The sequence below is a fragment of the Colobus angolensis genome, unplaced genomic scaffold (genome assembly GCF_000951035.1).
Source record: "Colobus angolensis palliatus isolate OR3802 unplaced genomic scaffold, Cang.pa_1.0 Scaffold121, whole genome shotgun sequence".
NCBI classification, from domain to species: Eukaryota; Metazoa; Chordata; class Mammalia; order Primates; family Cercopithecidae; genus Colobus; species Colobus angolensis.
Window position 1 is genome coordinate 6,485,634 of NW_012113253.1, and position 26,058 is coordinate 6,511,691.

General features: G+C 40.1%; 1 protein-coding gene across 2 annotated transcripts in view; it reads right to left on the reverse strand.

The window, feature by feature from the left end:
* Positions 1-26,058, reverse strand: part of GRHL2 (grainyhead-like 2 (Drosophila)) — a 192,637-nt gene that overhangs the window by 122,907 nt on the left and 43,672 nt on the right. For both annotated transcript variants that reach the window (XM_011931471.1, XM_011931464.1), the window contains one exon: positions 8,358-8,553. In XM_011931471.1, the coding sequence (XP_011786861.1) occupies positions 8,358-8,553 (196 nt within the window). The remainder of the gene's footprint in view (positions 1-8,357; positions 8,554-26,058) is intronic.

Sequence of the window (26,058 nt, forward strand, 5' to 3'; positions counted from 1 at the left end):
ATCTCCAGATCTTCCTTCTAGCCAAACTTTGAATTTTTTGCCTTTCTTTCTTTCCCCTTCCTTCCTTCCTTCCTTCCTTCCTTCCTTCCTTCCTTTCTTTCTTTCTTTCTTTCTTTCTTTCTTTCTTTCTTTCTTTCTTTCCTTTCTTCCTTCCTTCCTTTCTTTCTTTCTTTCTTTCTTTCTTTCTTTCTTTCTTTCTTTCTTTCTTTCTGTCTTTCTTTCTTTCTTTCTTTTTCTATATCTCCAGATCTTCCTTCTAGCCAAACTCCTTTGCACCCAAAAAACAACTTTTCCTTTCTTGAGATGAAAGAACGTTCATGAAAATCATCCCTCTACTGGAGTCCTCTAGCAATTCCTGTGATTTCCACTTACCTGAATACATACACCAGCCCAGACACCTGGCTTAGGGTGGGGACAGAGCAGAGTGGCCAGGAGTCCAGACCTAGAGCCTGCTTGCCTGGGTTCAAATCTCAGCTCTACCACTCAGTAAACTCTGTCCCACTTTCCTCATCTGTAAAATGGGCGTAACAATAGTCCCTCATCTCACAGGTTTTTAGTAAAATTAAATGAATTAATGTAATTTTGAAAGCACTTAGAGTGTGTGGTACTTTATATTTGTTAATCAAAAACAAAATAAATCAATTGCAAATCATTCATGTTAACTTTCAGAGTCTATACTATATCAGGCATTGCTAAACACTGGATAGAAATGAGATAAATGATAGTTCTCATCATCTATTGAAGATGACAGATAAACACACAATTTCAGTACTCAATACACCTGTGTTCATTGCAGCACTATTCACAGTAGCCCGCAGGAGGAAACCACCCAAATGTTCTACAGCAGATGAATGGAGAAACAAAATGGGGCACAGCCATACAACGGAATACTATGCTGCCTTAACAGAGAATGAAATTAAGGTGTATGTTGTAATATGGAGGGACCCTGAAGACGCTATGCTAAAAAACTAAGCCAGATACAAAAGGACAAATATTGTATGATTCCACTTAGATGAGGTACCCCAGAAGAGTCAAATTCATAGACAGAAGGTAAAACAGAGAGGACCAGCAGGTAGGAGGATAAGAAAGGAATTATTGTTTAAGGAGTACAGAGTTTTCTGTTTGGGAAAATGAAAAGGCTCTGGAGATAGATGGTGGCGATGTTTGCACAACTATATGAATGTACTTAATGCCACAGAACTGGACACTTACTAATGGTTAAAATGGTAAATTTTATGTTATATATCTTTTATGACAATTTTTTAAAGGCATTAAGGAAGAAGTAAGTGTTTAAGGAGACCCCACAGGTATAAAAATAGAAGGAAATCATGTCCTTTGCAGCAAGATGGGTGGAGCTGGAGGCCATAATCCTAAGCGAATAAATGCAGGAACAGAAAACCAAATACCACACGTTCTGACTTATAAATAGGAGCTAAGCATTGGGTCCACATTGACATAAAGATGGGAACAACAGACACGGGACTACTAAGGCAGGGATGCAGGGCAAGGGCTGAAAAACTACCTTTTGGGTCCTATGCTCATTGCCTGGGTGCTGGGCACAGTCGTATCCCAAACCTCACTATCACACAATATATCCATGTAACAAGCCTGCACACGTACCTCCAAATGTAAAACAAAAGTTGAAATGATAAATTTTTTTTAAAAAAGACCTGCATATGTATCCCAGAACTTAAAGTATAATAATTTAAAAAATAAAAATAAATAATAAAAGGGGGGGAGGAGAAAGAAATTCTACTGGCATTGAGATTAAAAACTTAATAAACTGGAAAACTATACATACATTAAAAAAAGAAGACCTGCCTCCCCAGCTCTGCCTGCTGCTGTACCCTGAGTTTACGACTCACCCACCCCACTAGAGAGCACTTAGTCTCTCTCCTAAAATATAGTTATTCCTATAGTGTTTTAAAAATTTAATACCCCGTGATATGAGATAAAACTGTGCTACTGACAGGATTCTCTAGAAGCCTAGAGGGCGGAGCTCCCCGCTGAGCCATTGGTAGGAATTTGTAAGGTGGATGGAGAAGGCTTTCTAACCACTGGAGCTGCTTAAAAAAAGGTTAGAGGGCAGGACAGAACAAGGAAGGCATGGCCGGCACGAGGAATGAGTTGGGAGAGATGTGGCCTCAGGGATGAGCAAAGGCCAGATGAGGAAGGGCCTCTGAAGCAGGGACAGATGATTTACTTCTTTTGTCATGTGCTATGGCACCATCACATTTTTCTTCACTATCAAGCTTCCCTTGCCCTCTCCCCTTCCAACCAGGTGGCACAAAGTCCCCTGTGCCTCTGAAACCCATCCCCTGCCCCTGGACACCAGCCTCCAGGCTTAGCCGCCAAGGTCCCTTGCTTGGGCTGCTCAATCAGCTCCTAACTGGTCTCTCCTCTCCTTCATTTCATTCCTGTGAATTATTTCTGGATCCATTAGGAAGACTCAGAGTGGTCTGCTTAAAATGCAGTCTGATCTTGTCGTGTTGCTATTATACTTAAAACACTTGAGTGCTTCCCATTACTCTCAGGTAGGTAGTCTCAAAAACGTCTCCCATCTCAGTGTAGGCAGCCCCTGTTTTTGCTTCTCACACTTGGGCCAACTATATTTATGACCATGCAATGTTCCTTCTCACAAAAGAGCCATCACACAAAATCCTCTCTGCCTAGAACATGTCCCACCCCTCCTACACCCACATCACAACCCATGCCTTCTTCAGGCTAACTTGTGCCCATACTTTGAGTCCTATCTAATTTTATGTGCCCATGATATGGCAATCTCTATGTCCACCTTGTACATGGTTATGTCCTCGGTGCCTGGAATGTAGTCGGCCCTCACTAAATACTTATTGAAAGAATCAATTGATCAATGAAAATGGCCTGGAAAAGGCAGGAGCAAAGAAATAGAAGAATAGGGATTCCAAACACTGAAACGTGTTAGCAACCCCCAAAGATTCATGGAAGTGAATGTTATTGTTGCCAAGAGTCCCTGATGTGAGCTCTGTGCAGACACCTGTGCTCGGTCTAAGGTGCTAGGCACAATACCATAAAGGTGGTTATTAACGTGCGGGTTTGCTCTTCTTTGAACCATGCTCTTTTTTGAAACGTTGGCTTTGCAAACCATCTTTAGATAAACTGAGAACTCTGAACTTGGTCTCTTCCCTTGAGTCCTAGATGCCCCTACCTGGACATCTTGCAGGCACATCAAACTCAACTCTTTATAATTCTCCTCAGAGCCTTTATTCTGTACTCTCTACCTTGATTAATCCAGAAATCATCTTGCCCTTAGTTACGAACTCCCCTCACCAGCTCTCTGTCTCTCTGTCTCTCTCTTTTCTGTCCTGGTCTGTGCGTGTGACAGATCGTTCTCTACTCTGTGGCAGAGTAGGCATTGCTTCCTCTGGAAAGCCGGTGAATTATCTGGGAGGTTGTCAGTCAACCTCCTGTTCTTAGAACATAACCCTTTTAGAGCACTGACCTCCATAAACCATGGTTATAAGTTTACAGCACTGTGTTTGTCCTGGACTGTGATTGTCGGTGATCTCTCTGAGGTAGTGAACTGAGTCTCACCTGCCTTTAGATATCCAATATTTATCCCCATTGCTAGGAGGTCATAGCTACTTAGTGAATATTTTTTGGGTGGGTGTGTAGGTGAGTGGGTGGATGGATGGATGGATGGATGGATGGATGGATGGATGGATGGATGGGTGGATGGATAGATGGACAAACAAATCAACCAACAAACTGGTTTCCAGCAGTACTGGTCAGTAGAACAGATAGAAACCAACTGACCAGGGAAGCCTATTTTTCACTACAGCTGGAACCAGATGATGATAAATCAGCTCTCTCAAGAGGAAAATAAAGTTACATAAAGTAAGTCAAAACAGTTTTAAAATATCTGGCTACTTGAATCTGTCACGTTTTTCTGTCATGCCTGAAATTCATGGAAAGGTCGCACAACTCTGGAGCTATTATTGGTAAGTAGTTTAAACTAGATAGAGAACTGGGCTAGAATTTTAGTCTCTAAATTATGACAGATTCTATACATTTGGGTTTTAAAAAATAAACACCACTTGATGAGTAAGCAACTTGTTAAGCTCCAAATGCATACTTTTAAAATTTTTAAGTGGATTCAAAAAAGGGCATTTTGTAAATGGTAGACATTGTAAAACAATGGATATTAGGAAACATATAGGATTGTCCTGTGATCTTGGGTAAATCCCACTGAGTTGCAGAACTATGAAATGTAAAACCTGATGGTCTTCACTGCAATAATGCTGTGGTAACAGTTATCAAATGCAGGTGAAAAGACCTTGAAATTTATGAAGTATTATGCAAAGGTATGTCTTCGCCACATTCACACGACAGGGACCACCATTTCTGGAGTGCCTGCGTGTAGCTCATGAACTCCTCCCTGTGGACAGAGTCCACGACTGTCCCCTCGGGGATGATGTACTCCAACTTTAACAGTGAGGAAAAACAGTTTATTTGACAAAAATAGAATCAATTCATACTCTGAAGAGGCATAGAAAGTCTGTAAAATGTAAATGATAACATGGCAGCAATTTTTACAATAATTTAACTTCCCAGAGTTTACACAAGTTTAGATCAAAAAACCAGAACTGCTTTGTTTCATTAACATTTCACTTGACTACAGAAAAAGGTCTATCCTCAAGGGACATTTAACTTTGTTATAACTTTAACACCAACATATATAAGCTGTGAACACCCAGGGAACTGAAAAGGGCTTCAAAATGATCATTTGAACATAGAGTGTTTGAAAACAAGACCAATTCTTTCCAGAAACACTAAAATGTTTCAAGCAAAAATATAGCAAAGCTCGTGTGAAATAAAAGCAGCTATGTAACTCTAGTAGTCCACACGGTCTTGGAAATATTAATTCAACAGAAGGAGTTACAGATTTGGCTGCAACTTGAGTTTTATGTAAACTCCCTACCTGGTGTCTCAGAATATTTACAGAAAGCAGTATTTCAACTTTCCTTTAAATGCTGGCAAATATATAAGAGGACAGGTAATCTAGGTACCACATTTACTAGTACTTAATCACCCATATTTACTAATACTTAATTATCCTTTGCATCTGTGGGAAATAAAATACATTGCCTTTATAAATTACTAATTATGGACCGGACGTGGTGACTCATGCCTAATCCCAGCACTTTGGGAGGTCAAGGCAGGCGGATCACTCGAAGCCAGGAGTTCAAGAGCAGCCTGGCCAACATGTGCAAAATCCCATCTCTACTAAAAATACAAACAAAAAATTAGCCAGTTGCGGTGATGCACATCTTAGTCCCAGCCACTTGGGAGGCTGAGGCAGGAAAATCATTTGAACTCGGGAGATGGAGGTTACAGTGAGCTGAGATCATGCCACTGCACTCTAGCCTGGGCAACAGAGCGAGACTCTGTCAAAACAAAAAAAAAATTACTAATTATGTTTGTTTCAGGGTATGCTTCTCTTTCTCACTAATACAAAAAAAGAATTGCCATCAAATACAGATATATGAAATTATATCCATTTCATAATAACAGAATAAAATCTATTTTTTAAAGAATAAGAACAATATATTTCTCCTAAATATAATTAGTATATTTCTTCAAAGCCTTATGAAAACTATTAAGTGACATATTAATTTAACATTATAAAAGTTACAAACAGGCCCGGCACAGTGACTTCTGCCTGAAATCCCAGCACTTCGGGAGGTCGAGGAGGGCGGATCACAAGGTCAAGAGATCCAGACCATCCTGGCCAATATGGTGAAACCCCATCTCTACTAAAAATACAAGAATTAGCTGGTCATGGTGGAGCGTGCCTGTAATCCCAGCTACTTGGGAGGCTGAGGCAGGAGAATTGCTTGAACTCAGGAGGTGGAGGTTGCAGTGAGCCAAGATCTTGCCACTACACTTCAGCCTGGTGACAGAGCGAGACTCCATCTCAAAAAAAAAAAAGTTACAAAGAGAAGTTATAATGATCTGAATAGTCAAATCAGGGTCACTTTAAAGATATAGATTTTGAAGATCAATACAACTGTCAGGTTTTGACTATTTTTTTAATCATAGAAGAAAATCACTTCTCAATTTCTTTCTAAGGATGAGACCAAAAACAGTTAAGCCCTCAAGAAGTGGTCCAGTACACAAAGCAGCCTAATTTGATGAGTTCTGTGCTTCCCAACTATCCCCAATACATTTTGAAAATTTTCAGTTTGAAACATTTATAATTTATCCTTGCATTTCTCAAATGAGATCCTCAATCAGAAAGAATGAAAAGTATAAAACCACCACAGCCAGAAAGGAAGAAGAAAAAAAAGCCTACCATGAAATTATTTTGGTTTTCACACTTTTTTTTTTCCAGGAATTCCCCTACACTGTAGAGAAAATAGCCTTACTTACATGCAATGTAGTTTAGGCCTTAAAGCATCCTTTCATCTTGAACCCAAGTTCCCCAAAGTTAAGGTCCTTCTTGCTATGTCACGAGTCCTGCTGGGAGTTTTATGCCTTCATAAGAGGGTGGTCACAATCTGCCAGTGCTGGCTCTCTTGATAAGTGGGAAAGTCAGCCTAGATTGGAGAAAGCCTAGACCAAGAGAAAGCCCTTTGTATATTTCTCCAGCACTTCCTAACTGTAAAGGATGCATTTGTTTGAGTTAGCAATATCTTTATTTAAAATACCCTGGATGGACCTACCTGTCAGTCACTTGCACCTGCCGCTCATACCTTGTTCTCCATCTTAGATAAAGCCTCACTTTGTTTTCAATAATCTCCCCAAGGAGGAATCCCACCTGAGTGTTTTAACGGGAAAGAAGTTGGAAAAGGAATGTGTAATTTTAGAAAACCCTGGCAGAAGAGTAGGTGTGGTGGCAATGCCAGAGGTGGTGGTGGGAGATGTTTTGAAAGTGTGAGAACTGTTTTAGGGAAGAGACAGGAGACAATAGCTTGCAAAGTGGAGGCTGCTGGAAGTTAACAGGAAGTCGGAAGCAGAAAAGAAACAGGAAGCAGAGACTGAAGGTTACGAAAAGGGAAATTATCTCTCCTGCATGAGTTTGCTGAAACCTCTGGCTTTTCCATGATGGAGGGAGAAGGGAAGGTGGGATTCAGTTCTTATTCTAAAATAAGAGTTCATTGTGCCCAACCAGCAAAATAAACACAGCCATCCTCACATTTGTACCAATTCCCATCATCAACCAAAGGTGTTTACAATCAAGGCAGGTAATAAATCTCATTCAGTAAATACTTGTCCATTTTTTACACTTCAGTAATTCAAAAGGAGCAGGTCATACCAGGCATAGTTCTTCATGCTGGAGAAAAACCATTGTTTTTTGTCTGACTTCCTGAAATACTATTTTATAGGTAGTATATGGCAAGTAAATTTTTGAAATGTAAGTGCTTTACATTTATTTTGCCTTAAGAGTTTTTCATAATAAAAATTTACTACTCATCAAAACAATGGAGAAAGTTAGGGTTGTAACAAAATTAGGTATTGTAATTACTGCAAACGTCTTCCACAAAAGTATTCATCAGAATGTTCCTTTTAAAACTGAAAAATCTAGAAACCCTGAATATTTCTTATAAACAGAAAAATCTAGAGGCAACCTAAATGTTCAACTACTGAGCAATAACTAAATTATGGTGTAGCCACTGATATGTTTTGGCTCTGTGTCCTCACCCAAATCTCATCTTGAATTGTACTCCCATAATTCCCATGTGTTGTGGGAGGGACCTTGTGGCAGATAATTTGAATCATGGGAGCAGTTTTCCCCATATTGTGCTTGTCATCGCAAATAAGTCTCACAGGATCTGATGGTTTTATCAGGGGTTTCCACTTTTGCATTTTCTTCATTTTCTGTTTCTACTGCCACATAAGAAGTGCCTTTTGCCTCCTGCCATGATTCTGAGGCCTCCCCAGCCATGTGGAACTGTAAGTCCAATTAAACCTCTTTTTCTTCTCAGTCTCTGGTATGTCTTTATCAGCAGTGTGAAAATGGATTAATAAAGCCACACAATGTAATATACTTCATTCAGCAAAAATAATAATCCTAAAGTAAACATGGTAACAAGGAAGTATTTGTAATATAAGAATAATATGCAAATAATATTTATGCATGTGAACAAAGAACACAAAAAATATTATCCCAAAATGAGCACTTCCTCTGGGTGGGTGATAAAGTTGAGCTTTGTAGATGGGGAAGCAGGGGGCAATGAGAACAGGAAGAGGCTGAATTCTATATTGAGTTTGGAAATGCTATTAGTTCCCTGGTCTGGGTCGAAGAATCTATTCTGTCTTCCCACCAGCAAACGGATGTCCTGGAGCAGGCAGAAAAGTGGAGGCTGGGGACCTACCTTGTAGTAGTCATAGAGCAGGCCGAGGGCAGCAGCACTGTCCTCATCACCATTAATGCTCATCATGGCCTTGGTGGCCGCTGTCAGGGGATTCTCCAAGTATGACTTCCAGGCTTCATCCTCACTGGTGTAGGCTCTTCGGGTATTGAATGGAGGGTCACTGGGCATGGGCACTAAGGCCACTAGTCTTTTATTACTGTAAAAACAAGAGACATGGGAGGTTCATTATCAGAGAGAGCAAATTTCTTGCCCCTAATAAAATACACACTACATGACTACAAACCTTAATTTTTATTTCCCCAGAATGGGGGAGAAGGAAGGGAAGAAGATTAAAGTTAAAGTGACAACCACTGATTTATTTTTTTACTGTCTATGCGAAGTAATAAGTCTTTAAAAAGTAGTCCCAGTAGTATAAGTTGCTATTATGGTTTGAATGTTCATCCCCTCCAAAACCTAAGTTAAAATTTCATCAACATTGTGATGGTATTGGAAGGTAGGGCTTCCATGTGGTGTTGAGCTCACTCCTCTTTAAGAGGTGTTTAGGTCGTGAATGGATTAACGCCATTATCAAAGGAGTGGGTTCATTGTGACTGAAATAGCTTTGCCCCTTCTTGCTCTCTTTCCGTCTTGCTCTGTCTTTACCCTTCCATCTTTCCCCATAAGATGATGCAGCACGAAATCCCTGGTCAGATGCTGCCCCTCGATCCTGGACTTCCCGACCTTCAGAACTGTGAGCCAATAAATTTCTACCCAGGGTCAGGTATTCTGTTATAGCAGCACAAAACTGACTAAGACAGTTGGTCCTCTTCAAACTCAGGGCTCTGTATCCAGTCATTCTAGGGGCCAAGTAATTTTATTTATTTATTCTTTTTTTTTTTTTTTTTCTGAGACAGAGTTTTACTCTTGTCATCCAGGCTGGAGTGCAATGGCGCAATCTCGGTTCACTGAAACCTCCACTTCCCAGGTTCAAGGATTCTCTGCCTCAGCCTCCCAAGTAAGTGGGATTACAGGTACCTGCCACCATGCTTGGCTAATTTTTGTATTTTCAGTAGAGACAGTGTTTCGCCACATTGGCCAGGCTGGTCTCAAACTCCTGACTTCCAGTGATCCATCTGCCTGGGCCTCCCAGAGCGCAAGGATTACAGGCATGTGCCACCATGCCTGGCCTAATTGTTCTTTATTAATGAATGCAAGAATGGAACCCTAAGAGAGAACAGGTTTCATTTAATTCTCTGAGTTTTCATTATAAATAAATGCAAGACATTAAATGTAATCAATAGGCTAATGATTATTGAAAACTTTTATCTAGTTTAATCTATACTTGAAATTACTAGCAAATTATAGACGAACCCATGTCTCAATTTAAAAAGGCAATGTAAGCTACTTTGCAAACACAATGTATTACAGGTAATGCTGTGTAAAATGATATGGAACAGCAGGAATGAGATGGACTCTATTGTAGATCCTGTGTTTCTACAGAATTCTACAATATTTAAGTGATATAAAAGCCACAAGCTACAAAGACCATCATGGAAAGTGAGGGAGTCTATATGGGGAATTTATAGGAGAAACAGAAATGGGTGGGAGGCAATCAATCCTAACCAAGCCAGCCTTGCATAAAGCAGCAATTGACAAACAAGGCAATGTCTTCAGGTGAGTGTGATGACTCAAGTACCCAAAGACCATGACAGTCCTCAGCATCTCCCCATGCTGGGTGCTCAGCTGTCAAACAACAGAGCCTGCAGAGGTTTGGTCACTTCTCTCCTAACCCTCATATGCTTGTTCATTGAAATGGAACCAACACGGAACAATGAGACATTGTATTTCAGTAACACCTAAGTCAGCGCGTCGTAACATGGCAGGGACATGTGACAAGGCTGGCAAAGGCAACGCCAACATCACTCAATGGAAATTCAACTACCAAGGCCTTCTGATGGTCATGCAGTCATAAAAGAGGTCCTTGTTGCCAAGAACCAACATATGTTGATGCAGATGCGGTGGAAAGGGAACAGTTATATACTGTTGATAGGAATGTATATTAATACAATCTCTGGAAAACAGTATGGAGATTTTTCAAAGAACCAAAAAGTGATCTACCATTCTTTCCAGCAATCCCATTGCTAGGTGTTTACCCAAAGGAAAATAAGACACCTCCACTCATATGTTTATTACAGCACAATTCACAATTGCAAAGATATGGATAAAACCTATGTACCCATCAATCGAAGAGTGGATAAAGAAAATGTGGTATACACATACACACACACCATGAAATACTGCTCAGCCATTAGAAAAGAATGAAATAAGGTCCTTTGCAGCAACAGTGATGGAACTGGAGGCCACTATCCTAAATGAAGTAACTCAGGAACAACAACAACAAAAAACAAATACCACATTTTCTCACTTATAAGTGGGAGCTAAGCAGCTATGGGTATGCAAAGGCAAACAGAGTGATCTAATAAACATTGGTACAATGTACACTATTCAGGTGACAGGTGCATTAAAAGCCTAGACTTCACCACTATACAATGCATCCATGTAACCAAAAACCACCTGTACCCCTAAAGCTATTGAAATGAAAAATATAGAAATAAACTAAAATGGAAAATAGAAAAAGAAAGACTTAAAAAAAAAAAAGAGGTCTATTTTTGCTGACACTCCTATAGGATCTCCTAATGGTAGATGGTTCCTCAGCTCACTTTGTGATGAAGAACTGGTGTGAACTCACAACAAAGAGTGTGTCAAGGGCCCTTTATGTGCTGTCATGGTGCATGCTTTGGTGTAAGGTCAGAAAAAAAGACACTGACATTAGTATGATATGTTTGGGATGGGACAGATGGGAAATACACATTTAGCAGAGTGGAATTCCGGTCGCTAGGTCTGTGAATCAGGGTCTTTGAGCCAGTGGTTTGGTAAAACTGATTGGAAGGAAAGAGTGAACACTGACTCAATTGCAAATGAGTTAGATTACAGGGGTATAATCAGGCTTCTTGGAATACATGAGAAAACACCCTAAGACCGGGCATGGTGGCTCACGTCTGTAATCCCAGCACTTTGGGAGGCCAAGGCAGGCAGATTACAAGGTCAGGAGTTCGAGACCAGCCTGGCCAACATGGTGAAACCCCATTTCTACTAAAAATACAAAAATTAGCCGGGCATGGTGATGTGTGCCTGTAATCCCAGCCACTTGGGAGGCTGAGGCAGGAGAATTGCTGGACTCAGAGAGGCAGAGGTTGCAGTAAGCCGAAATCGTGCCACTCCACTCCAGCCTGGGTGACAGAGCGAGACTCCATCTCAAAAAAAAAAAAAAAAAGGAAAAATAAACACCCTGGTTGGTGGGCTTACTACCATACTATTAGGCACTGTGGTGACATGGAGTAGCATAGGCCTTAGAAGTAAGTACTTGTTCACCATTTACAGTGGTGGGAAGCTGGTAATGTCTAACGTTTAGTTTCTCCTGCCTTAAATAGGAATAGCAATGCCCACCCTACTTACCTTACAATGTGCTTGTGAAGATGAAATAAAATAATTGATAAAATAGGATTCTGCAAACTGCATAGGACTTTGCAAATAACAGGTATGACTATCACTGCACAGTTTTATGTTCCCGTAAAATTTGTGGATATATCAATTTTTGGTAAAGTTGAGAGTAATTTAAAAGTCTTAAAGATAATCATTAATTGAAGGGAAATTAAAGTTATTCATTTAACAATATTCTTTAAATATTTATTGAGAGCCCAATAGTTGCCAGACATTGTGCTGGTTGTTAAGGATGGAGTGGCACATAACATACTGTTCCTTACCCCACACACCTGCCAGAGAGAGAGAATATCACTACTACAGGGCCATGAATGTGAGAAAGGGTGGTGTTGTGAGGGCACATGACAGAGGGGACTAACGTAATGAGGGGACAAAGAAGGAGGCCAACATTTCTAAACAAAGCTGAAGCATAGGTAGGAATGCGCTGGTCAGTGCTGAGACGGGGATATGTGGGAAATGCTTTTAAAAGTGAAGGATAATTTGGTAGTGCGCAGAATAATGGGATTTTCTTACAAAAGGAGCACATTTGTATTTATTTTGGAGAGTCCGTTAGAAAAAATGTACATATTTAATCTAATGATAAAATAGCATTTCCATATAGAAAACTTCTAAATATGCAGGATTAGATTTGGAGACAGGAAATGCTGGTGGACTCCTGAGGCTCTATAATGAGGCCTTCGGGAAGAACTAAGAAGACAGCAGAGGTGGTGGGCCCGGGCTGTGACAGTGTCACCCGGCCCACCACAATTGAATAGTTGGGGCCACCCTGGCTGCCTGATCTGCAGCCTCCACTTGGAGAGTAAAATAGAGGATTTGGAACCTCAGTTGTTGCCCATGAAGACAAAGGCATCATGCACACTTCCAAAAATGCCCAGTCCTGCAGGAAGGACTTCACGTTATTTGGAGTGACCACACCATTGAAAAAGATGAGGATTTTACTCTGTCATGCCTCAGAGACACACACATTGCTGTGGAGGAGTGTGGGTGGGGTGAGGTGTTAATTATAACACTGGGTAAATTCCAAAAGTTTAGCAGGAAGCACCGAGCTGAAGGATCAGAGCCAAGTCTCGATTTTCACTAAAATGTGTCCTGATTCACTGGAGAGATTTTTCCCTAAATCTTCCTCTTAAAATCCCTACTCCCTCCTGCTGAGTCTCTTAGCTTGCTGATTTCATGTTTCCTAGCACAAAGCTTGGCTCATAAATTTAAGAGCGGCATCAGCCTTTCCCCTAAAATAAAATTGTTGATGAATCCTTATGTGATCAGTGGAAAAAATATTCTGGGAAATCACAACTTTGTTAGCCATTTCTTTTCACATTCTTGACAGCCACAGGGGCCTTTTGTGCTCTTCCCTTTAACTACACAATGACTTTGGTTTTTCTTCACAAATTATAATCTCTCTGGTACACAGCACTGTTGAATGAAGTTTAATTTAATAAAAACAGAACAATCTCTCTGGTACACTGAGCAAAAATGTAGACTTGTAAAGAAAGGAAAGTTTCACAGAGCAGCTTTCACCACAATTAGGAACACTCTGAAGTTGTTTTATCATTGCTCTTTTGGAAGGGCAATTCTAATTCTTTTCTGGTCCATTTCTTAAATATCTTCTGTGAAGCTTTAGGTGGGCTATGTCCTAGGTAGCCTCAAACACAGAACGGTAAACAGCAACTGTAAACTCAATCCCAAGGTCCTGCTTTGGAGGAAAATTTTGGTGATCGCCAGAGCAATCACAGCAAGGCTAAGGCCATGTCACACAGACAACTTTTTTTTTTCTCTCGTTTGTTTTCTTTAATCCATGACTTCACTCCTGGGAGATGGCTGAAAGACGAGTCACCAGCTGAAGCAGTGACCACGCAGCTGTGCCACTGAGACCAAGACCAGCCAGTCCACAAGGCTCCAGAGTATTCTGCCAGGACAGCCCCCTCCATGCTCCCCTGAGTATAATAGGAGTCAAATGCAGGAATGCTTTACTGGGGAGAAGAAGAGGAAGCTTAACACATAACATTTTCCCCTTCTAAAGATATGTACAATAATGGTCAACAGATCCAGACACAAATCTACTTATAAAGACACTTGGGATCCAAAACAAAAACTAGGACAGTGCCCGTTACGCAATGCATGTTCATGGTGAACCCGGTGCTAAACCATTAGTGGATGATCTGCTTCCGGGTCAGGCCTTCTTATGTAGCAGGGCAGCTCCCTCACAGTGATCTGTTGAAAATCAGCCCTAGACACAAGGTTTGTAGAGAACAAAAACAAAGAAAAGAAATTTTTTTTAAAAAAAGAAAATAACAAAAGAAAAAACTAGGACAGTGAAGTACGCACACAAATTATTACTTTTAATCAACTTCTCATATCCATTTCTACAAGGACATTGGTTTGTGTTTTATGGAATTTTTGTCTTGATCTAGGGGGAGGATGCTTTTGGAGTTGAGTAACTTCAGTTTAAATCTCCGCTCTGTCAATGAGTGAATTCAGATGAGTTGCTCATCTCCTTGATGAGCAGGTATCTCTTTGAGCTTCCATTTCTTCTTCTGTATCATGATATTTTATATTATTCTAAAGGAATCACTCAGATATTTCCATTCGAAGTGCTTGGTGCATTACAGATCTTCCCTAGATAATAGTTAGATAGTAGTAGTATCCTCCATAGAGTTAATTCTACTAATAACCAGCTCAAAGTCCAATGGACTGTTTTTAGGTCTTAACTCCTTGAATTTTCTTGTCCATTTTTTACTTTTGTAAAATCCTGCTTTACTTGTGAGACAGTATGCTAAGGTAGTTCTTCTCTTTAGCCAACCATTCTTTTCTAATTTCTGTTCTACCTGAACTCTCCTCTTCCTTCACTAACTCTGACCATTCCTTGGTCTTTTTCTTATTTATCTACATCATTGTTCTTACAGCTTTCATTGCTGTACCTTACTGACTAACAGATATATAGTACCTGAGAACCATTTCTGTACTTCTACATAGAATCCTTTTGTCATGGAATTAACCTAATGCCCATCAATAGAAGAATGGATAAAGAAAATATGGTACATATACATCATGGAATACTATGCAGCCATAAAAAAGAACGAGATCAGGTCCTTTGCAGGGACATAGATGGAGCCAGAGGTTATTATCCTTAAACTAACACAGGAATAGAAAACCAAATACTTGTAAGTGGGAGCCAAATGATGGGAACAAATGGACACAGAGACAAACAGACAATGGTGTCTACCAGAGGGCCGGGGGTGAGGGGAGGGGAGGGATAGGAGCATAAAAAATAAATATTGGATACTAGGCTTAGTACCTGGGTGATGAAATAACCTGTACATCAAACTCTTGTGACATGAGTTTACTATATAACAGACCTGCACATGTACCCCTGAATGTAAAATAAAAGTTAAAAAAAAGAACCTTTTCAATTTAAACTCAATGTCTTCAACACTAAGCGAATCATCATTTCTCAACCAGACACTCCTCATCATTATCTGTCTCCAGTCACTCAAGGCCAAACCTTATGTACTGTTTTAATATCCAGACTCTGAAGCCAGACTGCCTGGGTGCAAATCTTGGCTGCTCCACTTATTAGCTGTGTTACCCTGGATTACTTAATTAACCTTTCTGTGTATCGGTTTCTTCACCTACAAAATGGAGACGTATCCCAATGTAGACAGAATAATGATATTCACTTCCTACTGTTTTTGTCAGAATTAAATATACTGACACACTATAAAAGCAGCATACATGCTATTATTCTTTCTCTTTATCCCTTACATGAAGTCAATCACCATATTTATGATTACAGCTTCAGTCTTATCTCTTCATGCCTTCAACTTTCCCCTCTTTGATCCATATTGAAGGCTAGTGAGATAATCTTCACAGAACGTGATTTTTCAGAGTGTACTATGACTCTTTACTGCCTATAACATCAAGTCCAAAATCCTCCATCTGACATTTAAGGGCTTCTATTATCTGGTCCAAACCTACTTTTCAAAATGTACTTCCTTGTACTTATTTAATATAAGGAATTAAGCCATTTTCTCTGCAGCTTCCTAAAGATGCCCATTCTTACTTCTATCCCTTTGCTCAGACTGTTCCCCTGCCTGAAATTCCCTTCCTGTTTCTCTGTCTAAATTGTGCTCTTATCAAAGTCCAGCTGCAACATCCCATCCTCCAAAAAATTTTCCAGGATTTTCCCTATTTTAGTCTTTCAGGGCCTCCCTTTGCTAAAAACTTTTACAGCCTATGTGTTATTTATTACAAAATCTACCATTTAATTTGTATCATGCAAAGATGATTGACTATGAAAAGAAAAGAAAACTGTCACTGAAGGCCAGGTGCAGTGGCTCACACCTGTAATCCCAGCACTTTGGGAGGCTGAGGCGGGTGGATCACCTGAGGTCGGGAGTTCGAGACCAGCCTGGTCAACATGGCGAAACCCTATCTCAACTGAAAATACAAAAAGTTAGCCAGGCATGGTGGTGCACACCTGTAATCCCAGCTATTTGGGAGGCTGAGGCAGGAAAATCACTTGAACCTGGGAGGCGGAGGCTGCAGTGAGCAAAGATCAAGCCACTGCACTCCAGCCTGGGCAACAGAGTGAGACTCCGTCTCAAAAAAAAAAAAAAAAAAGAAAGAAAAGAAAAAGAAAAGAAAGAAAAAGAAAAAAGAAAACTGTCACTGAACTGTCGGATCCACCAACAACACCAAAACAGTGGCATTTTGAATCATCAAATAAAAAATCCAGCAGTTCCCATGCACAGTCACTGACCTTTGTCCTGCCTTGGATTCACAACAGCCTGGCTTCACCCTGGGATCTGGAAAACCTTTTTCTCTAGCTTAGCCTTTGGCTTTCTTCTAGAAGCAGCAAACTCTACCTCATCCCCAAGTGCATTCACACACACACACACACACACACACACACACACACACACACACCTCCCTGAGTAAATTAACACACATATACACCCAGACTGGCTCTAGGCACTTATGTCTAAAGTGTGTCAGATTGTTTGTAGAAAGTGTTAACACACACAAAGGTTAACTAAGTTGTCCAGGGTAACACAGCTACAAAATACATCCAGAATCTGACCACAGGAGATGGTCGTAGAGTCAAATCCCTGTCACACAGAACTTAACTAGCCTTATCACATAGAACAAGTGATTCAACCCGTAGATCTCAGCTTTCTCATTTGTGAAAAAGCTGATAAATTAAATTAGAGAAATGCATGTAATGCACCTAGCAGAGCACTAGACACAGAGTAGTGGCCTCTAATTGGGCCATGATGAGGATTAGAGAAGAGCAAGATAAATAATTTAGGAAAGCCAAACATTTGCTCTTAAATCACCACCACAAGACACTTTAAATCCTTGTCTGCCCTCAGCCTTTCCTGTCTCTGTTGGTGAAAACTCTACCCTTCTAGTTTCAATACTTGGAGTCATACTTGATTCCTCATTTTCTTACATCCACTTCATTAGAAAATCCCAGTGGGTCTGCTTTCAAAACATATCCAGAATCTGACCACTTCTCACTACCTCCACTGCTAGCACCCCGGTCCAAACCACTATCATCTTGCACTTGGATTATTGCATTGTCTCTGTGGTAGCCAGCCTCCCATATGGCCCTTATTGATCCTTGACTTCTAGAATTCACACACTTGCAAGTCTTCTCCTACATTGGACCAAGGTTGGTCTGTATGACCAATAGCACATAACAGAAGTGATAGTATATCACTACAGAGCTAGACAATAAAACTCTGCAGCTTCCATCTTTGTAAGTCTCTCCCCCACTCCCACCCCATCCCCTTGTGCTAGCAAACTACCATATTGTGTCATATTTTGGCAAGGAACTGAAGCCTTGACAGCTGGTGAGGAACTGAGGGCTGCCCACAACCAGATGAGTGAGCCTAGTAGACTCTCCAGTCTGAGTCAAGTTTTGAATCAATTATGAATCCAAATGACAACTTGACTGCCACCTTTTGAGACCCTGAGCCAGAACTTCACAGCTAAGCTGATCCCAGATTCCTCAGAAAGTACATGAGCTCATGAATGTATGCTAGTTTAGCTGCTAAATTTTGAGATAGTATGTTACACAGGAATAGAAAATGAATACAGTTTCCTAATAGGTTTCCCCGCTTTTATGATTACCCCCTGCCTCCTTTCCAGTCTATTCTCAACTAAACAGCATCTAGAGAAATCCCACTGAAACAGAAATCACATCATGCCCTCTCATGCTCAATTCTGTAATGACTCCCCATTTCCTTTAGAATAGAAGTGATGGTTGTTACAATGACCTACCGGGTCCCCCAGGATCATGGGTCCCTTACTTCTACAGTCTATTCTCCTGATACTGTTCTTCTCACTCATTCTCATCTTGCTGCACTGGTCCCACCTTAAAGTCTTGACTTCAGCTGTTTCATCTTCCCAGAACATTCTTCCCCCAAATACCTAAGGCTAGCTCTCTCATCTCCTTTAAGCTTTTGTCCAAATCTCACCTTAATGAGACTTAACCTGACTACCCTATTTAATGCAGCAATCTGCCTCCATCCATGTTGGAATTTCCAATTCCTTTAAAAATTTCTATCTCCTTTACCCAGCTCTCTACTCTTTCTTTTTTCCATAACAGCCATCACCTCCTTAAACGCAACGTAACTTAGTTTTCTATTATGGTCAATATTCCTTGTCTGTCTACCTCTGCTAGAACCTAAGCTCCAAGGGGCTAGGGTTGTTTTGTTCATAAATATATCACAAGCACCTTGAACAGCATCTGCCACATACTTGGTAGTCAATTAACATCTGTTGAATGAATGAATAAAAGCTCCATTGCCATTGAGGAATTGAAGTAAAAGTTGTGCCTTAAAATATTAATGAGAGAATGGGAGGAGCTGCATTCTTCATGTTTTCATAAAATCAATTCACAGCGTATTTGTAAAGTTGGTTGTGAGCTATAAAGTGCTATGCTTTTGATTTTAGGAAGCATAATTATAAATTTAATTTAATAAGCATCAATCCAGTTTGAACTTTCTCCTCCCTCTTAATTCTCCCCTTCAAATAAAAAAAAAATGTGGGGATTCATTCTTCTATTCTCCTTAAAAGCGAGCTAGGAAACCAAGGATATTTACATTCAGACCTGAGAAAACTGGAGGGGAAAGTTAAACTTCAATCAGCAAAGGCATGATATTAAGAATTCCTTTCTTCTACCTGTTGCCCATCATTCCCAACACTGACTTGACTTAGGGGCAAAAAAAATTTCTATCCACTACCCCTTCCTTAGAAGTAGTGAAACATTTATATAATTTCTAGGATTTCATGCTATGTACTCTGTCTCAACTATCCTCTCCCCCACCTCTTTCTCTTTATCTCTCTCTCTCTGTCACACACACACACACTCACACATACACACATACAAAAGCATAGCCTTTATCTTGAGAGCACATGAATTCTACTCTCTCTCTCTTTTTTTTTTTTTTTTGAGTCAGAGTCTCGCTCTCTCCCCCAGGCTGGAGTGCAGTGGCGCCATTTCGGCTCACTACAACCTCCATCTCCCAGATTCAAGCAATTCTCCTGCCTCAGCCCCCAAGTAGCTGGGATTGCAGGCATGAGCCACTACACCCAGCAAATTTTTGTATTTTTAGTAGAGACAGGGTTTCATCACGTTGGTTAGGCTGGTCCACTCCTGACCTCGTGATCCGCCCGCCTCGGCCTCCCAAAGTGCTGGGATTACAGGCATGAGCCACCGCTCCCAGCTGAATTCTACTCTCTAAATAGTTAATATTCTGAGTCTTGAGCACTTGAGATTGGTCTCATTTTCTTGTAGCTGATTCACTACGGCTGATTACTGACTTATGTAATCACTTCAGCTTCCCAGCAAAAAAATGACCATATTCAGACCAAAAATGAAAGAGCAAAGCTTCAAAATCTGATACTTACTTTTTTCTTTTGGAATATTGGTCTTTTTCCCATTAACAGAATAAGACTTTCAAATGGAAATGAATGAATCAATTTTCCTACCCAGGATTAATGTCACAATTTAAATGCCAAAAATGATTGTTTGACTACTAGTTGCTTTCATGCTCCTTTTAGTGCTTACTAGAGGCAAATCACAAGAGATAACAGATATTTTCCATTTTGAAAAAGAGTTAAAATTTATTTGGAAGACTCTATGCTCAGAGCTTGTCCTTGATGACTCTAACTTTTTGCCCTTGACGTAACCTGTCTAAGATTCCTGGGAAATGAAATGAATCCATAAGCCCAGGACAATATTGATAAGCTTCACGTTAAAGATGGCTATGCTAGGGAAAGAGAAGATTCGATTAATTCAGTGAAAATATTATAATGCTCTCCACCACATAAAGTGCATAGTTTTTAAAAACAGTAAACTGTAAAACAAAATTGATGTCCATTGAAATTAAGATGGTTTCGTTTTAGATACTGATTGCAAAATATACTGATCTACTGCTTGAAGCATGGTCTCTCTCTCTCTCTCTCTCTTTCTCTCTCTCTCTCTCTCTCTCTCTCTCTCTCTCCTGCCCCCTCTCAGAAGCCCTAGCTTTGTAGTGCCCTAAGCATGCTATTAGTTCACCTACGAAGTAAAAGGATTAGAAATAAAACCAAAGAGCTACAGAAAAGGTAACCCACTGAGTTCTAGAAACAATGAGAAGGATATCACAATAGAAAGTAAAAGGAGGCCGGGCGCGGTGGCTCAAGCCTGTAATCCCAGCACTTTGGGAGGCCGAGACGGGCGGATCACAAGGTCAGGAGATTGAGACCATCCTGGCTAACACGGTGAAACCCCGTCTCTACTAAAAAAAATACAAAAAGCTAGCCGGGCGAGGTGGCGGGCGCCTGTAGTCCCAGCTACTTGGGAGGCTGAGGCAGGAGAATGACGTCAACCCGGGAGGCGGAGCTTGCAGTGAGCTGAGATCCGGCCACTGCACTCCAGCCCGGGCGACAGAACAAGAAAGAATCTTAAAAATGGAGAGAATTTGTAGAGATAGCAACTTATGAAATGACTAAAATTGGTTAGTGTGTTGTGTGTGTGTGAGAGAGAGAGTAAATCAAAATCTAAAACGTTAGCAATGATTATAGGTGAATTTTTATTTGCTCCTTTCTACTTTTGACTTTTCAAGTAATCTTCAATAATAACATCATACTACTTATTGAGCATCTACTATATGCCAGCTAATGTTCTAAGCCCCTTACATGGGTTAACTCATGTATTCCTTATATTAATAATAACCTTAGAGTCAGATATGGACATCATGCCCTTCATACAGATGAGTAAATTGAGAATAGAGTGTTAAGTAACTTCCCCAGGTTCAGGTAGCAGTCAGCATTAGATCAGCATTGCCTCCAAGTGCCTGAGTTCTTTTTTTTTTTTTTTTTTTTTTGAGATAGGGGGTGTTGCTCTGTCCTCCAGGCTAGAAGGCTAGAGGAGTGCAGTAGTACGATTATGGCTCACTGGAGCCTGAACCTCCCAGGCTCAAGTGATCCTTCCACCTCAGCCTCCAGAGTAGTCCATCACGCCTGACTAATTTTTTTATTTTTGTAGAGACAAGGTCTCCCTACATTGCCCAGGCTGGTCTTGGACTTCTGAGCTCAAGTGATCCACCTGCTTCAGCATTCCAAAGTGCTGGGATTACAGGTATGAGCCACCACGCACAACCTCGGAGCCTGAGTTCTTATGCATCCTTCTCTATTTCCTACTCTTGCCCATGCTCTATTTTCACAATTAGAAAAAAAGTTAGCTGAAAAGGGAAAACTCATAAACAAACAGGATACAAAAGACCAATATAACAGGGGATATGTCCAAATTCAGAGTAATAGAGAAATTATGCAAAAGGGGAGTTTGTAAGCTCTCTGAAGAAAGACAACATTTTTACATTATTTGTAGAATTCCAAGGTCCTGGAACATTCTAGAAAGTACATATCAGGCAGGCAGACAACACATATTTATTGAATGAATTGAAACGGGTGATGGGTAGCAAGTCCTAATTTATCTTTAGTATAATATAACTAGAGGTCATCTATTTTTAAATGTCTTACAGAAAAATGATAGCAAGTGATTCATGTAACAGAAATATAGATGAAAGAACTGTGAAATAAGGGAAACATTACATTTAAGAGCAAACGAAAATATGATTTTTAAAGGAAAGACTTATGTTATAATCAAATTAGCTTTGAAAATTAAAGTCAGTTTTTCTGAGGATATTACAGCAATTGAATCTCTAGCAGTAAGAGAGAAAGCACAAAAGCACTTTACAAGCCTGCAGAACCAATTTCCATTTTAAACATCATTTCATGGGTTTACCTCTAATGTTTACAGACAATATGGAAAAGAAATTTTAATGCAATTCTAGGAGACAGAAAGCAGAAGAGATTGGAATAAAGGAGAAGCCAGAGTTGAGAAGGCTGCACCCCACCTTTGGTGCAAGAAGGGTTAATGTGTGCTTGAGGACTGTTTTTCTCTCTGAGCTTGGAAAACTCAAGTCTTCAGTGCCTATGGCCAAGCCAGTTCCTGTACAGTGTGCCCAGTGGAACTAACTACAACATTAATTGGCTTCTTAAATAAGAGGAGTCTGCCTTTGGGGTTCCTAATGCCAGAGAGAGAAATAACACGGTAAAACACCTAGAGTAACTTCAAACTGCCACAAATGGAAACAGACAAAAAATATGAGCTTAACGCAACAGAAAAGTTATCTCATGTGTCTAACCCCCAGCTTGCCCTGCTGAGTTTCACTTGTATACATACAAAGGACCCCCAGGCATCCTCAGAGCCTGTGACCAGACCTTCCAGCAAGAGAGCAGCCCACCTCAGGAAGAGTGAGCTCCACTCTGCTAACAGCCTCCTGCCCAGGCTAAAAAGTCTTCAGTCTAACTCTTCATTTTTAATATGAGAACTAAGAATAACCATACATTTAAAGAAACCTTACATGAGTAAAAGAGAAGCCCCAAGATGAGCAAAAAAGGTTATTTATGAGGAAAATAATTAATGCTGGATACAGAAAATAAAGTTAAAAGGAAGATACTTGAGAGGTAATGGGTAGGGGCCTACTAGAGTGAGGGGTAACAAGATGGCAACCAAGACGGTGGCGCACCATAAGTGAAAGATTGCTGAACTAAAGCACGAATATCTTGCTCGTGATTTGCAGACCAAGGAAATGAAACAAGATGCCATCAAAAGGCTCCAGGCCTTTATTTATTTATTTATTTATTTATTTATGTATGTATGTATTTATTTTTAGAGGGAGTCTCATTCTGTTGCCCAGGCTGGAGTGCAGTGGTTCAGTCTTGGCTCACCACAACTTCCGCCTCCTAGGTTCAAACAATTCTCCTGCCTCAGCCTCCCAAGTAGCTGGGACTACAAGCACATGCCACCATGCCCAGCTAATTTTTGCATTTTTAGTAGAGATGGGGCTTCACTATGTTGGCCAGGCTCATCTCAAACTCCTGACCTCATGATCTGCCCGCCTTGGCCTCCCAAAGTGCTGGCTCCAGGCATATCTTTTAGGTCATGCTGAAGAAGAGGCAAATGAGGATGTACTGGCAGATGAAACAGAGGAAGAAAAAACAAAGGCCCATAGAAATCCCTGTCAAAGAGGAAGAACTCCCTGAAAAAACTGTTGATGTGGAAGCAGAGAAGAAAGTGGTAAAAATTACATCTGAAATACCACAGGCAGAGAGAATGCAGAAGAGGGCTGAATGAGTGCATGTACCTGGGAGCTTGTAAAGTAAGAAAACTGCCCGGGCAGCTGGGTTTGGGACTTCTCCAGTTCCAACAAAAGGTCTGTCATCTGACAACGAACCTACGATGAACCTGGATAAGCTAAAGGAAAGAGCTCAAAGATTTGGTTTGAATGGCTCTTCAATCTCCAGAAAGTCTGAAAATGATGAGAAACTGAAAAGGAGGAAGGAGCGATTTGGGATTATCACCAGTTCAGCTGGAACCAGAAGGAACCACAGAGGATACAGAGGCAAAGAACAGGAACAGAGCCGCCTGTGAGATTGCCTGCTGAAAAGTTCCTGCTGCTTTCTGCTCTCCAGTGGTTTCCATTTCTCTGATTCTTCTCGGTCACAAATACACCTAAAAATGCACAGTCACGTACCTACCTCCTGCCTTGCAATGAGGGCACGTGTACCCCAGGTACATCTGGGAACTCTAGCAGCAATTTGACTTATTGCTGTTCCAACTTTAAGGCTGTCGTGTTTTTGTTTTTGATTTTTTGCTTGTTAGTTAGAAAACAAAAAAAATCTGAAAAGAGACGGGAGTAAGAAGAAGCTACTGAACCTACAACAGAAGCAGAGGCTACTAGAAAACAAAAACCACAAAACAAGTTACATGATTTTTAAAATAAAAATAAAAGTTTGTATGAGGACTGAATAGGAAAGACAGCACAAAATGAATTAATAAACTGAGCAATCAAAGCATTGCCCAGTTTTTAAACAAACAAAAAAATCATAAGACAAAGTTAAAAGGTATGCCAGATGATTACAGGTATAAAGTTCAATTGACAAGAGTTACAGAAGAAAGCAGTGAAGAGGATGAAAGGGAAGAAACAAATACACAAAAGAAGACTAGACTAGACTAGAATAATAATGTCTTACAGCTGAGAAAAAAAACTTGAGTATTGGAAAGGCACCAAAGTGTTGGAAAGAATAATGAAAAAGTGGCACTTCTATTCATATCTTGGTGAAATTTTTGGGTTGAAGATTAAATTTAAAAATGCTACAAATACTGGGAAAAAACGTAAGTAACATTCAACAGAACAGAACAAGAAACTGCCAGCCAATAAACTTCTCATCCACATCACTAAATGCTGCTGGACAAGAGTAAAGGGATTTGAACATGAAAGTCTAAACACAGCAAAAGATCAATTAAGTGTGATGGCAAAGAAAAATACCTGTTTAGTCGTGAAAAGATTAAAAAATGATTTCACTTATGTATGTGTCCCTTTTGAAAAATGTATCCCTTGAGCCAAAGTAAAGAAAGATATGCATGGATAAGGAAGAAAATTGATACAGCCATCATAGAATATCAAATAAGTCAGTAAAATATTAATTGTAACTGATTTCTGATCACAGAGATGAAATGTATGCCACTAAGAAAGAATTCTTAAAGATAATATGAACCTAAAATGAAACACCTGAGAGGTGATAGGAGAAGAGTTGTTTAAAAGGTGTATTGGGCCCAGCACAGTGGCTCATAGCTATAATTCCAGTGCTTTGGGAGGCCAAGGTGAGAGGATTGCTTGAGGCCAGGAGTTTGAGACCAGCCTGGGCAACATAGCAAGACTGTGTCTCTACAAAAAAAATTGTTTAATGTAATAATGAGACAAAATAAAAAGTATGTTGATTTTGCTTTGTATGTAAGAAGAGTAATCGATAATGGTTAACTCCTGATATTGATAGAAAAGGTAAGTTTATGCTTATTAAAAGTTCAAGGGTAACAATTACTAGGATAAAGATAGGATATAGAAATTAAAGAGCAACAATTTCCATAGTATGGTGTGCGGACACCTAGAGAAATCCCTTAGATACTTTCAAGGGTCTATGAGTTTAAAATTATTTCCCTAATAATACTGAGATATATGTGCCTTATTCCCTCTGTTGGCATTTGTAGTAATGGTACAAAACTAACATTGGGCAAAAGTTCAAGCTTCTTACATGAATGAAGACAGTGGCATTACACTATACTTGAGGTGTTATATTTTTATCGTCACATACTCAAAATAAAAACAAAACAAGCAAACAAACAAGCAAATACATGCAGTTTCACTTGAGAATGTCCTTCATGAAGCAGTGTAGAATATTAATTGTATTAATCTCAAACTTTGGGTACCAACCTTTTTAATATTCTGTGTGACAAAGCAGGAAGTACATGTAAAGCACTTTGACTGCATACTGAAATACAGTGATTGCCTCAAGGAAAAGCACTCGTGCAATGCTTTGAATAGGAGTTGAAACTAGCTGCTTTTTTCAAGGGATTCCATTTTTACCTGAAAGAATGACATATTGACAAACTACGTGTTCAGACTTGAGTGTTTGACTGATGTCTTCTCAAAAATAAACCAAGTGAGAGTCTATCACTTTGCAGAAAACAACTGACAGTATTTGTTGCCAGCGGTAAAATTTGAGCTTTCTTTTTTTTTTTTTTTTTTTGAGATAGGGGGTGTTG